The sequence below is a fragment of the Odocoileus virginianus genome, chromosome 32 (assembly GCF_023699985.2).
Source record: "Odocoileus virginianus isolate 20LAN1187 ecotype Illinois chromosome 32, Ovbor_1.2, whole genome shotgun sequence".
NCBI classification, from domain to species: Eukaryota; Metazoa; Chordata; class Mammalia; order Artiodactyla; family Cervidae; genus Odocoileus; species Odocoileus virginianus.
Genome location: NC_069705.1, coordinates 12,669,803 through 12,684,923, shown reverse-complemented (window position 1 = coordinate 12,684,923; position 15,121 = coordinate 12,669,803). Strand labels below are relative to the sequence as shown.

At 43.0% G+C, this 15,121-nt stretch overlaps 1 protein-coding gene across 1 annotated transcript; it reads right to left on the bottom strand.

The window, feature by feature from the left end:
• Positions 1-1,582: 1,582 nt before the first annotated feature.
• LOC139032556 (retinoic acid early transcript 1E-like) lies at positions 1,583-13,726 on the bottom strand. The gene is made up of 3 exons (XM_070459719.1): positions 13,595-13,726; positions 6,207-6,317; positions 1,583-2,155 (listed from the first exon to the last, which is right to left on the bottom strand). The coding sequence occupies exons 1-3, from the start codon at positions 13,724-13,726 to the stop codon at positions 1,583-1,585; spliced, it is 816 nt and encodes a 271-aa protein (XP_070315820.1).
• Positions 13,727-15,121: the final 1,395 nt, after the last annotated feature.

Genomic DNA, 15,121 nt, shown 5'->3' with positions numbered 1-15,121 from the left:
TGAGGTTTAGAGCAGGTAATATTGCCCTGATACAGCTCTCTGGTAATATGATAAGATAGAGATTATACATTTACGTACCAAAGCAACATCTTCCACAGCAGCAGATAGAGAAATTCTCTCAATTAGAAGGTCATTTCAGGGTCAAGGAAGACCCTGTTCAGCTGGTTCACCAATTCTCAGATTGCTACAGAATCAATTCCAAATTCCCAGTGATCGGGTAACTAATATTCTTGTGGCTCATGTGGCTATAGTTTCTACTGTGGTTTCCTTTTTTCTTTTTTATTTATTTGTCTGTGTCAGGTCTCAGCTGTGGCATGTATGATCTAGTTCCTGCATCAGGGGCTGAAGCCAGGCCCCCAGTGGAGCATGGAGTCTTAGCCACTGGACCCCCAGGGAAGTCCCTTCTGCTTTCATTTCGGAATGAGAGTAGTGAGCTCAGTTTCCTCTATTGCAAGAACAGGATGGTTGATAGCTGAACAAGAGGGACATGGTCAAGTGGAACGTAACACCTGTAAGCAGTGGTCCAGGCAGTGACCTCCCACCTACTGCCACATTGTCCTTGCACCTGGACTGCTTCCTTTCTCACTAGATGCAAGCCAGGCCTCTTTTGGTGGGGCCATGTGTGTGACCTGGTCCCAAATTAGACTGTTTGGGTCATAGAATTTTCTAGATTTTCTGGTTATGAGGTGTTTGTGTATGGGGGGCACTGAAGTAAGTACTTTGCCTGCATCATCACAGGCAGTGCTCAAAATTGTCCTCTGACCAGTCCAATTATTGTAAACACAGCCCTACTACTGTTCCTGTCTTACAACGGAGGAAATGCTAAGTTCACTATTGGTGGCCACCTTCTCGGCTAGAGAGAAAAATAGCCCAATTAAGGAAGGAAGGAAAGAATGGGTAGTATTCTCCCGGCTGGGCTGAGAAACGTCCCAGTGAACAAGAAACAAGGAGATACAGAAGTGGAGGAGACCTAAAGCAGTGATAAAGGAGAACTGCCTTTATCAGAAGAAAGGCCACTTTTTTTTTGCTTTTTTGTTTTCGTTTTCTTCTTGGAGGTGAGGATTTTATTACATGAATTAAGAACACATTCAGCCCATAAAAGCATGTGGTAACTTAACTATACATGCAAGTGATTGTGAACACATAAATTATGTCTCATTAAATCACATAAGTATATCCCTAATGCATTATCTTTTTAACAGAATTTTTAAAATGCCAACCCCCACCCCCCCAATTCCACCCTACATGAAGGGAGGTCTGATGGAAAGAATAGAACTGGAAATCTTAACTGATTGTGAGCAAATATTTGACTTTCACAAATCCTCAAAATGACCAAGTCAATACATCTTAAGTGTCCATTAACAGTCGGGGAAAGTGAAGGAATTCTTAAGCATGAGCTTCTTTAGCTTCTTATTAAATCCCACTCTAAGTAGAAGGTAGTATAATAGATCAACAGCCAGACTGTCATCAAGGGTCAGTTTTTGCCACCCAGAGTTGGTTTAACGTTGTACCTTCTCATAGTCCAGGGAGAAACATCCAGATGATGCAATAGCTGCTGTGGTCCCTGATTTCTTCATAAGATTCATGACAATGACGCAGTTAGAACTAACTGGGTGATGATCAATAGGACGATCCAAGTAACCAATCGGATGGATGCAGACTGGCCAATATCTGGGGCCATTATTATTGGCTCTGTGGGCTCTGGGAGCAGCATGTTCTCCCAGTGTTCTAGGAATTCCCTAAGCCAATAACTGCAGCCTCCCGTTGAGATCTTCCTGAAATACTCTGCCAGTTTCTGGTTGTGCCCCCACTCCTCCTTGATCCCTGTGGCTCCAGGATCGATGACTGTCCAGGTTATGCTCATGGTGTCAAGGAGGGCTGTCCGTCCAATGAGGCTGAAGTGCAAGGATGCACCAGAGCATTGCTCGGCTTCACGCTGACAACACAGCCTGACCTTCAGGGTGGGAGGACCCCTCATCTCCTTTTTGTCCAGTTTGATGACAAGCAGGACCATCCTGAGCTCTCTTCCTGCTTCTCCCAGCATTTGGCTCAATTCAGCCCACGCTTTGGTGTCGTTTACCTCCAGGAAACCCAAAGGTCTGACCTTGTTGCTGTCACAGTCATACTGGAGGAAAGGCTTTGTGTCCACGGAGCCCTAGACGTCACACCAGGGCTTTCCAGGTCTGGACTGAGATTTGACAGTGAGGTCGAGTCACTGTTGCTGATTTTTAATCTTAGATGTGGTTTCCTGGCCCATTTCCCTGGTTATGAGGAATCCACTTGGGAGAAAGGTCCTTTGTGTGTGAAGGGAAGAAGTCAGCTTTTCTCAACTGATCCAAAAGTCTGCAATTCATTTTATAGCATGCATATAATGAATGGACATATTAAATACAACATCTAGCACATGTACTCTTGAATATGACTGGAACTCCCTTTTCAGGGGAAGACAAATTAAAATGCCCAGCTACTAGCTTATATGGGCTTCTCCGGAGGCTCAACAGTACAGAGTTCACCTGCAATGCAGGAAAACTGGGCTTGATCCCTGGGTCGGGAGGATCCCCTGGAGAAGGAAATGGCAACCCACTCCAGTGTTCTTGCCTGGAGAATTCCATGGACAGAGGACCCTGGTGGGCCACAGTCCATGGGCTCGCAGAGCTGGACACAACTTTGTGACTAAACACCACCACCACCAAGCTAGCCTGTATCTTATGACTCCAATATATCCTCTCCACAGGCACAGCAGGACTGATCAGAGCCACCGTCCTCTGGCTTCAGTCTACTTTACCGTGCAGAAGAGATGAAATACGTGAGGAGACTGGGGCTACATGAGTAGGTGTTGTCCCCCGCCTTCAGCAAGGCTCCTCCTATCTGTCCACCCCACAATTCATTGTTGGAATTGTAACTCCTCAAACTCAGTGTTCTACCAGTGGCCCCTTCTACTTCCTACCTTTCTGTTTTAAAACAAACATCCTGTATGAGGTAGCCTGAAAGTTTTCTCTTGTCGCAGATCTTGGGGCTCTTATTCAAACAACGCAGGAGGAACAAAGTGCTGCCTTAAAGTTCTTCAAGAAAGAATATTCGTTCTCATTCATGTGTGTATCAGCCTTTATCATCAATGGTAAGTCTCTTTATGTCACCATAGACCTTCCAAGTGTTGGGAAAATATGTACTGTCACAGTCATTGATTTGGTATCTGTGCATTGGCAGGCGGGTTCTTTACCACTAGCTCCACCTGGGAAGCCTATGTTATGTCTTTTAAAAGAATATTTTATGTATTTATTTGGCTGCAGTAGGTCTTAGTTGAAGTATGCATGATCTAGTTCCCTGATCAGGAATCAAACCTGGGCCTCCGGCATTGGGAGCATGGACTGTTATCCACTGGACCACCAGGGAAGTCCTTTTTCTTTTGTTTTTTACTATTTTATTTACTTACTTGGCTTTACTGGGTCTTAGTTGCAGCATAAGATCTTTAGTTGCGGCATGCAAACTCTTAGCTGTATCACCTGGAATCTAGTTCCCTGACTGGGGATCAATCAAAACTGTGTCTTTTCTTCTTTCTCCAAGTTTTCATAAGAATTTTGAGGGAATTGAGAATGGCCAAATCACCATCTTGAACAAGAGACTTGCCACTTTATTTTGAAAGGGGGCTTAAAATGTGTGATATTTTTCAACATAAATTATGTTACTGAATTCAAGACCCTTGTGGTATTCCCTGATGGATGTTTTTGCCCTTTGGTCTGAGGCTCTTAAAGCCTATTTAAGTAGGAAAATGGTCCACTATTACTCAAATACATGTTTCTCTTGGACCAAATAATCTGGCCTCCTGTTGAAAACACTGTGAAAAAATCCAGACAGACTTCACATTCAATGATGGGAAGCATTCTTCTGAAAGACTCGGAAGCTCTCTTTCAGAGATGGGGTGAATCAGGGTTAATTTACATTTCTGAACCTATTGTCAGCATTGTTGTATGCTGACACAATTGAGTTTCTAAGAGACAACCAAAATAATATAGTAACACACAAAGTTAATGCTATTAAAAGCAAGGAATGGTGATGATTAATGACCACCAAAGCTGAAAGAAAGAGGGAGGATACCAGAAATCATTTTAATTAATCACTTGGTTTAGAATTTTAAAAATTCCTTTAAGCTTGGAGAAAGAGAAGGATTGATAGAAAATAAAGGGTGTTTGCTACTCAAGAAATTGATAGCCAAAATTTTCTCCACCTGGAGGTGGTCTCTTCTCCTTGGAACTGCTGTAAAGCTCTCTGCACTTTGGGCTCGTCTCCCCGGCACTTTATCATTTTCTGCTTTATGTCAAGCTCCTCTATGTCCGTGCCTTAGTTCTTCCATTCTAAATCAGTCCCATGAGTCTTTTATTTGATAAGGTCTTAGCTATCTTTGTCTCACCTTCATCTCCAGTCTACTCATCCAGATTTTCCTTCTGCCACAAGCCTAGTCAGACGTGATGAATGAATGAGTAAATAAATATTTGCAACTAGTCATGTTGATCATGCCACTTTCATCCTCATATTCTTTTTTTTTTTTTTTTTTTTTTGCAAAAGAAGGAGCTTATGGCAGCAATAGTGAGCTAAGCAATAGTTAATACTAGAAAATAGACTGAAGGGTGTCCTTAAGTTTATGCTTCTGGGTTGCTTTTATGCCAAGAGTTAGTTCTGTCTGGTCTGAGTGTATTGAAGTGAGAGTTGATAAAAGTCTCACTGGAGAGTAACAGTCATCATTTTAAATAGCTAACACATGCTTGTGTTTAGTAGCACCTGTGCCAAAGCATTCTGTGTGCGTTTACAGGTTCTTCATAGTAATCCAATGAAGTGGTACCACTGCTAATTTTACACCTGAGAAGACTGCCTCGTAGCGAGGTTGCATAACTTATTTAAGATCACACAGCTAGGTAGCAGATCTGGGAGTGGAATCCATGTCTGTCTGGCTCAAAGCTTCAACTTTTAACTACAATTCTCCTTTCTTTAGAAGTTTTTTTTTTTTTTTTTTTTTTTTTGGTCTGACATTAGAACCCAGCTTCCTTACCGTAGTAGAAAAAGAATAGTAATGTCCCATTTTCTGAAGATTTATTTAAAGCGAAGTTTCTCAACCTTAGCAAAATTAGCATTTTTGCCGGCATAACACCTTGTTGTGGGGCTCTGTCTTGTGCCTTTTGGAACCTTTAGCAGTATCCCAGTAGGACTCCTGCAGGTCCCTCCCATCTCCATTTTTGGCAACTAAAAATGTTTCCAGATGTTACCAAATCACTGCTGCTGAGAGTCACTTGAAGAAAGAGGTCCTCCTTGTTAGGACAGCTTGTCTCAATCACAACTCAAGTAAAATACAAAATAGAAATATACTGCAAGAGAAGAAACTTAGATGAAAACAGTTAATCTCAGCTGACTGGTCATCAGGGCAGAATTTCCTGAGGTGTTTTCTTTGACATTCCTAACTTTCCGGCAAGTGTGTATCAGAACCTTGGACAGCAGTTAGAGCCGCTGAGGTAATAACATAAATCTTCCCTCAAGAGATCACTGAGGACCAGAAGCATTCCTGAGACATTTAGTACATGAGAAGCTAACTGCCAACATTTTCACCCTAACAAAATCCGGATAAAATGGTTATTGAGAAGGCTTTTTCAGAGGAGTAATCAAAAAGCAGCTGAGGGGAAATATGTGGAAAAGTCGGGAGGTCACCCTAAGTTTGCCATGGTAACAAGGCCAGGTGTCTTAATGGGTGGCTCACGTGTGAGTCTCAGCTGTGTTTTGTTTCTCAGTTAGTAATAGGGCAGCTCCCTTCCAAACCTCCCATCTATTACCTCTGCAAGGAAGGGAGGCATTGTTCTCGGTCGTGGATAATTCTGCTATGGTTCCCAAGAAAAGGTTACAGATTACTGATATCTAAACAGAAGATGAATTAGCTGAATTCACTGAAGGACCTTTGCATTTCCAAATGGGACAAAAGCTGAAAAGCCAAGGATTTTTAAATGTTCTAACGGTAGAAACAGGCAATGACTTTGGAATTTTGCACTTTAAGTTGGATGTGTTGACAGCAGTCTTTGTTTTTTCTTTTCAATACTTTTTTAGGGGGATGTGGACCGTTTTTTAAGTCTTTATTGAATTTCTTAAAATACTGTTTTTGTCTTATGCTTTGGGTTTTTTTGGCTGGGAGGCATGTGGAGTCTTAGCTCCCAAACCTGGAATCAAACCTGCACCCTTAGCCCCGGAAGGCAGCGTCGTAACCGCTGGACCACAGTGCCGTCCCTAAGGGCGCTCTTCTGATTAGCTCCTTGGGGCTGTCCCCTTAGTCTTTCTGCTCGCTAGAAGAAATTCCATGATAAAAAAGGGAACTCTTAAGGTGACCCAAATTTTGATCAACAAATACAAGGGAGCCCTGAAAAGTACTAGTTATAGAGCTTACTGTGAAGATTAAGTGTAAGGAAAGGCAGCCCTGTGTTCCTGTCAAGATAAATACTGGGTCACATCTTTGAAGAAAGTTGGTTTTGAAACCTACTGTCATAATGAAACCATTTTGAAAATTATGTGGGAAAAACCCTAGCTTCTCTTTTTACAGCTCTGTGACATGGGACATGCCAATCAATTTCTTTGTACCTCAGTTTTCTCCTCTGTAAGATGAAGATAGCAACATTTTCAACTGCATACTAAGTTGCTTCAGGCGTGTCTGACCCCATGTGACCCCATGGACCGTAGCCCAGCAGGCTCTTCTGTCCTTGGGATTCTCCAGGCAAGAATACCGAAGTGGCTTGCCATGCCCTCCTCCAGGGGATCTTCCCAACCCAGGAATGGAACCCACGTCTCTTATGTCTACCTGCTTTGGCAGGTGGGTTCTTTAGCACTAGCGCCCCTGGGAAGCCCTATCTTCAACTGAAGAGTTGCTAAAGGGTCATGTGATGTATTTTTCCTCGTTTTCTTTCTGGGCTTTTCCGTGTTTGTTGGGAAGAGTATAAGCTATTTAAGGACATCATGTATGCTATTATTCCAGTACAAGGTGGTTTTTTACTCCCTGTCTGTGTATTCAGGGCTGCACTCATTCACCCAGTAGATTGATCAGTAGATTGATTTTTCTCTGCTGCCATCCAGCAGTTACACACAGAAAGCGATCCTGAATACCCCATCCACTTTGAGAAGCTCTTTCATACATTCTGTGCCACACAAATATCTGTTATTTTGTATTATTTATGTGGCTGTCATTTCTATAAGACTTCACATAGCTTATACTTTTGTCAGAGCAGGGACACCATTCAGATTTCTTCTGCTGACACATTTGGGCATCCTTGGAGAAGCTGGGAGGCAGTGTCCCTGGGCTTCTGCATTCTCTCACTTCTGCCCTGGCTTTGCAAGTTTCTACAGAGTCACAACCGGGAGAGACAGAACAGAGCAGAGGAATATGGGAAGAAAAGGAGCTGCTTATCAAGATATTATTTTTTATTCTAAGGTGCCATTTAAATGCTGTTTGGCTGAATTCGTATTTTGCTGTGGTCTTTGTTAACTTCAGAATCTGGTATTTAGTTCTGTCCCAAGAGATGCGTTGACAGCAGTGACATTTCTCAGTAACCGTCCAAGAGAAGCATGTGAGAAAAACTTCAGAACAAAGAGACTTACGTGCAGTCTCCTTCAGTCCAAGTAACCTCTGAATGAGGGAGTGATTCTAAACGTGAGTTCTCTGGATTGGTAGGATTCTTTAGAAATGCCCACGAGGGGCCACCTTGGAAAACCAGGTGAGGGAACTGAGTGTAGGGCTCCAGGCTCTCCATACTCACTTAAATCAGAGCAGCTCGGAGTTAATCTATTTTTAATATACTAGAATTATTCATGAGATTTCTAAGAAAACAGTTGTATTACTAAAAAGACGCTTGAACACATTTGAAATAGTGTCTTTAGGGCTTTACGTGGAAACCTCCAATCCTTCCTTAGACTTCCTCCTTCCTCCAATCCTTCCTCCAATCCTTCTTAACCTCCATCCTCCTTAGACTGGATGCACTGGTGGGTTTTTTTTTTTTTTAATCTATTGATTTAAATAGCTACAAAAATGGGAAGAATGTTCAGGGGAAAGTATTACAGTGGTCGAAACTTGGATGGGTCCCTGAACCAGAAAACTCATGAAAGCCAACAACTGCTTTCTATCTTTTTCTTAACAGCCACACTCAAAAAAAGAGAAAGGAAAAAAAAAAAAAAGATTTGCTCCTCACTGTCTTCACTTCCTCTTCCTCCGTTCACAAGTTAACCCATTCTCACCTGACTTCCATTCTCATCGCTCCACTGAAGCCAATGTGCTCAGTGCTCAATTGTGTCTGACTCTTCGCGACCCCATGGACTGTAGCCCGCCAGACTCCTCTGTCCCTGGGATTTCCCAGGTAAGAATACTGGCGTGGGTTGCCATTTCCTCTTCCAGGGGAGTCTCCCGACCCAGAAATTGAACCTGCATCTTCCGTGTCTCTTGCATTGGCAGGCGAATTCTTTACCACTGAGCCACCTAGGAAACCCCACTAAAACCAAAGCCCTCCTCGTAATTAAATGAAGCGAACAGTTTTCAGTCCTTGTCTGTCTTGATGGTCTTTCCCAATGGCTCAGTGGTAAAGAATCCACCTGCAATGCAGGAGACATGAGTTATGTCCCTGGGTCAGGAAGATCTCTTGGAGGAAGAAAGGCAACTCACTCCAGTATTCTTGCCTGGAAAATCCCATGGACAGAGGAGTCTGAGGGCTACAGTCTGTAGGGTTGCAAAGAGTCAGACATGACTGAACATGCATACATGCATCTCTCTTGATATCTCAGCAGCATTTGATACCACTTCCTTCTTGAAACTGTGCTGACCCATTAGATGCTATGGTCTCAAATGCTTCTGGTTTTCCTTCTGCACTTTGCTCACCTTCTTTGATGATTCCTTGTTTTTCTCCCATCCCATCAGTGTTGTCCTAGCCTCTTGAAAAACTTATATGCAGGTCAGGAAGCAACAGTTAGAACTGGACATGGACAAACAGGCCAGTTCCAAATAGGAAAAGGAGTGCGTCAAGGCTGTATATTGTCATCCTGCTTATTGAACTTATATGCAGAGTACATGATGAGAAACGCTGGGCTGGAAGAAGCACAAGCTGGAATCAAGATTGCCAGGAGAAATATCAATAACCTCAGATATGCAGATGACACCACCCTTATGGCAGAAAATGAAGAGGAACTAAAAAGTCCCTTGATGAAAGTGAAAGAGGAGAGTGAAAAAGTCGACTTAAAGCTCAACTTTCAGAAAACTAACATCATGGCATCTGGTCCCATCACTTCATGGGAAATAGATGGGGAAACAGTGGAAGCAGTGTCAGACTTTATTTCTGGGGGGCTCCAAAATCACTGCAGATGGTGATTGCGGCCATGAAATTAAAAGACGATTACTCCTTGGAAGGAAAGTTATGACCAACCTAGATAGCACATTAAAAAGCAGAGACATTACTTTGCCAACAGAGGTTTGTCTAGTCAAGGCTATGTTTTTTCCAGTGGTCGTGTATGGATGTGAGATTTGGACTGTAATGAAAGCTGAGTGAAGAAGAATTGATGCTTTTGAACTGTGGTGTTGGAGAAGACTCTTGAGAGTCCCTTGGACTGCAAGGAGATGCAACCAGTCCATCCTAAAGGAAATCAGTCCTGGGTGTTCCTTGGAAGGACTGATGCTGAAGCTGAAACTCCAATACTTTGGCCACCTCATGCGAAGAGCTGACTCATTGGAAAAGACTCTGATGCTGGGAGGGATTGGGGGCAGGAGGAGAAGGGGACGACAGAGGATGAGATGGCTGGATGGCATCACCGACTCAATAGACATGAGTTTGGGTAAACTCCGGGAGTTGGTGATGGACAGGGAGGCCTGGCATGCTGTGGTTCATGGGGTCGCAAAGAGGCGGACACAACTGAGCAACTGAACTGACCGAACTGAACTGAGTCTTCTTGTTCCTGCCTCTGGTCTCCATGTTCTGTCTTCAGTGAAATAATCTCCTTCTATGATTTCAGTTATGGTGCTAATGCCTCTTAAATGTTTCTTGCTATCCTGAGTGGTAGCTCACAGGTCTTCATCTCTACTGCCCATAGGCACCTCAATTTCAAAATCTCCAAAGTCTATTTTATCATCTTTCCTATAACCTAGTTTTACATTTTTTAGTGTCATCACCACTGCCACCCTCCCATAGTTGCCCATGCTTGTAACATGATCATCATCATTGATTCCAGAATCTTCAGCTTCCCCTTCCCTTTTCTCCTCCCTCATATATAATCAATCAGGTGGCATCATGTTGACGCCTAAGTATTTCTCATATCTTTCTGTTACTTTTCTTCTCTGCTTCAAGTTCTAAGTTTTACCCACCCTCACCTGTCATTGAAATGGCCCATGTGACTGACTAGCTGGTCTCGCAGCGTTTAGTTGTGCATTCTACTCATTTTGCATACTTCAGGCACATTGATCTTTCTAAAACACACATTTAATTAGATCTGTGCTTTATCACTTTTTAATTGATTCTCATTTTTCCTTTGATGTATTCAAACTCCTTTAATATGGAGGATAAGATAGTGTAGATGATTATTCCAGCTTAGCTCTAAAGCCTTATCTCTTTGTGTTTTGTCAAAATGTGAATTACATATGTTCTTTGTTCTATGGCCTTCTCATGTGTTACTCTTGCCTTTAGCTATAGTGGTTTTTTCCAGTTCTTTACTTAACTAACCATGACTTAGTCTTCCACTCTCAATGTACATATTGCTTCCTGCAAGAAGTACGTACTATTTCCATAAGCCTCGCTGAATTTCCCACCCATGTGCTCCCATAGCCATCCTTCCTTTTTGTAAATGAACATTTATCCCATTGTATTGCCTTTGTCTCTTTAGCTTTTCTATCCCTTACCTAGACTCAAACTTAAAGAAGTCAGAAACCTGCTATATCCCTAGCATTTAGTACTGTAGTTGGCTTTTAGTGAAGAATCCCCCTTTTAATGAACAAATGAATTGCCTCTAGAGAATAAAGGGGAACAGATCTTAGATTAGAGACTCAAGACAGTTGGCATTTGAGATGTGTGAAAAGAAGAAAATAATAACAGGCAAACAGTGGGGAATTTGGTTCCAGCATGAAAGGGATCATTTAACATCTTAGGAGTGTGAGCCTTTAAGCCATATAAGACAAGTTATGCATGAATTAAGGAGTTTTGGAATTGACCATAGAGTTGCAAAACCAGGCTGTTTTTAAACTGCATGTCTGGAACTCATGTGGGAGAATAAATGTTTAAAGGGGTAAACCTGAAAAGTAACAGAGACTCCCACATATAAGCTCATTTGGGGATGGGAACCATGCTCAATCAATAACTACTCAACGAATATCTTCCATTAGCAAGAGCTATGTTAGATCCCAAGGATTCAGAAGCGAACCACTCAGTTTACTTTTCAGGGAGACTTCCCAGAAGAGATGAAAGATGACTATTGAACTAAGCCATGAAAAGCAGACGACTGGGATTAAATCTGACAGAGAAAAGAGGTAGAATGCAGCAATCCTGGGACAAGAATTGACAGGAAAATCTGGCATATTCAGGAATGGCAAGCCAACTCATGAAACCAGTCATAAGGTTCATGGAGAGTAGTGCAGAGTGAAGAGGAAAGACTGGTAGAACGGTCTGAATTTTACACCCATATCACAGTGACTAAAGGCATTGAGTAGACACCAAGTTTTTAAAGGAAATTGGTGATATTTGTTGTTGTTGTTGTTGTTGAGTCGTTCAGTTGTGTCTGACTCCTGGTGATTCCATGGACAGAAGCATGCCAGGCTCCACTATCCTTCACTGTCTCCTGGAGTTTGCTCAGGTTGATGTCCATTGAGACTTGCTATCTAACCATCTCATCCTCTGCTGCCCTCTTCTCCTTTTGCCTTCAATTTTACCAGCATCAGAGTCTTTTCTAATGAGTCAGCTCTTTGCATCAGGTGGCCAAAGTATTGGAGCCTCAGCGTCAGCATCAGTCTTTCCAGTAAATATTCAGGGTTGATTTCCTTTAGGATTTTCTGGTTTCATCTCCTGCTGTCCAAAGGACTCTCAAGAGTCTTCTCCAGCACCACAGTTTGAAAGCATCAGTTCTCTGGTGTTCAGCCTTTTTTATGGTTCAGCACTCACCTCCGTACATGAGTACTGGAAAAACCATGACCTTGACTATATGGACCTTTGTCGGCAAAATGATCTTTGCTTTTTAATATGCTGTCTGGGCTTGTCATGGACGTCGCCAGTGACTCAGACAGTGAAGAATCTGCCTGCAACGCAGGAGACCCGAGTTTGATCCCTGCGTTGGGAAGATCGCCTGGAGAAGGAAATAGCCACCCACTCCAGTATTGTTGCCTGGAGAATTCCATGTGCAGAGAAGCCTGGTGGGCTACAGTCCATGGGGTCACAAAGAGTAGGACACGACTCAGCAACTAACACTAGGTCATTATAGGTTTCCTTCCAGGGAACCCCTTGATTCACGGACCTACCGTTCCAGACTCCTGTGTAATACTGTTTTTTACAGCATCGAACTTGACGTTCACCGCCGGACACATCCACAAATAAGCATCATTTCTGCTTAGGCCCATCTGCTTCCTTCTTTATGAAGCTATTAGTAATTGCCCTCTGCTCTTCCCCAGTAGCATATTGAACACCTTTCAACCTGGGGGCTCATCTTCCAGTGTCATATCTTTCTGCTTTTTCATACTGTTCCTGGGATTCTCAAGGCAAGAATATTGGGGTGGTTTGCCATTGCCTCCTCCGGTGGATCACATTTTGTCAGAACTCTCCACCTTGACCAGTCCGCATGGCATGGCTCATAGCTTCACTGAGTTATGCAAGCCCCTTTGCCATGACAAGGCTGTGATCCATTAAGGGGAATTAGTGATATAAACAGGCATCATTTTTAAAAAATGTCTCCTTGAATTGATTGGAAAATAGAGATGCTGAAAAAGCAGTGCTTAGATGAGTTCTAAGGCAACCCCATGGGTCTTTGGGCACCTTTGCATGTAAATGGCTCACTTGTAGAAATGATGGTTTGTGTTTGTCTGTGTGTATGTGTGTGTGTGCGCGCTATTGAACCCAGGTCTCTCACATTGCAGACAGATTCTTTACCAGCTGAGCCACCAGGAAAGCCCTAGAATCTGACAAACCTTGGTTTATCCAGTTACCAAAGAAGGAAAGGAAAGCAAATACATCTTTTTTTTTTTTTAAGTTACAAATCAGAGTCTATGAACCTGCCAACAAGGGAACATACAACAATGAAGAAATTGATTTATTCATTGGATAGAAAAAGAAATCAAGGGGTTTAAGTGTTGGAAACTCAGAGTTAATGGTGGCTGTGATCATTAACTGTTAACTAGAATAGAATGAGTCCATGCATCCAGCATGATTAGCTGAAATAAACCTCATTTTTCACTTTTTGGACAATGTCTTCAGTTAGGTCCAGTAAGTATTAGTTGCTCAGTTGTGTCTGACTCTTTGTGACCCCGGGGACTCTAACCTGCTAGTGTCCTCTGTCCATGGGATTCTCCAGGCAAGAATCCTGGAGTAGGTTGCCATTCCCTTCCCCAGGGGATCTTCCTGACCCAGGGATTCTCTGCCATCTGAGCCACCGGGGAAGCGTTTGGGTGCGTGTAGGCCGGGGGCGGGGCGGGCGCGGACTGGTGGCTGTGCCTGTGGGGTGTGGGTGGGTTGAAGGAGAGTGGCTGAGGTGCCATCGCCGCTCCTCCAAACCCTGCAGTTTCTTACAAGTGGGGCCTTAGCAATCTTACTCTTCCACAGGTTGAGAAGGAAGGTCAGGTTTCTGAATTAATTTCATGAGATGAAGGGCAACTTAAAGAAAAGACAATGAAAGATATCACAGGAAATAAAGTAATGTATTTCTCCTTTTATTGGGATATAATTGCTTGACAATGTTTTGTTAGTTTCTGTGTACAATAGAGCGAATCAGCTCCGTGTATACCTCCATCCGCCCACTCTGGGACCTCTCGTCCACCCCAGGATCCCACCCCTCTAGGTCATCACACCGCACGAAGCTGAACTCCCCGTGTGATACGGCAGCTTCTCACCAACTGGCTATTTTACCCCTGGTGGTGTGTTTAGCTCAATCTCATTCTCCCAATTTGTCACTCCCTCCTCTCCCCCCGTCCACATATCCTTTCTCTACGTCTGCATCTCTATTCCTGACTTGGAAATAGGTTCGTCTGTGCCATTTTTTAGATGCCGCATGTATTCATCAATATACAATATTGAAACGAGATATTTCTTTGAAATACTTCTGTACTGATTAAATCCGTCTGCCGGATTTCATCCTGTCTCTTCAGAGCACCTTCCTAGGTGCTTGGGCAGTATTTTCCCTCAACATGTTATGTATGAAATATTAAAATCCCAGGCACATGCAGAAGACTGTGATCCCTGCATTTGTTAAAATATCAATACAACAAGAACAGCTGGCTTCTTCCTCTCCCGGGCGGGGAGGGGGGAGTCTTCCTGAATATTCCTGGCAGATCTGTCATCTCTTCCTCAAGCCAAGTGACAAGTGAGTCATACAAGGGGGCTTCAAAAGGTTTAACCATATTGCACAGCAGATGCTCTGAAACTATTATTCAGAGAGTCTGCCCAGGACCTCTATTGCCCCCTGATTCTCTTGAAACAATTTATGGCCTACTCTTTCTTTGCATCAGTTACATTATGACTGCATTAATCCAAAAGATGCGTTAACCTCACCTCTACTTCAATTTCTCTGAATCCTCACTCCCCCCCACCCCACACACGTACCTCACGTCTCACCACCATATACATGCACTATGCTCTTTCATATGTTGTCTAAAGCAGGATTATTTTCAGAAATGTATTAGTACCAAAATGACCAGTTTGATATATACTGAACTTTTACCTAACTCACTGGTCCTGGTATTTTCTGCTTTTGTGTCACCATAAATCCTCCAGTACCTTTCATTTGGGAGGATAATGATCTTTTTTCTCATTTCTGTTTCATCTTATTTCCCAATCAATCTCAGCTGAAAATTAACCTGGGTTAGCACTTTATATGATGCTCACCCTATATGAAATTCTATAGATCGTCCTTCGATCCACATTTTAGAAGTACTCAA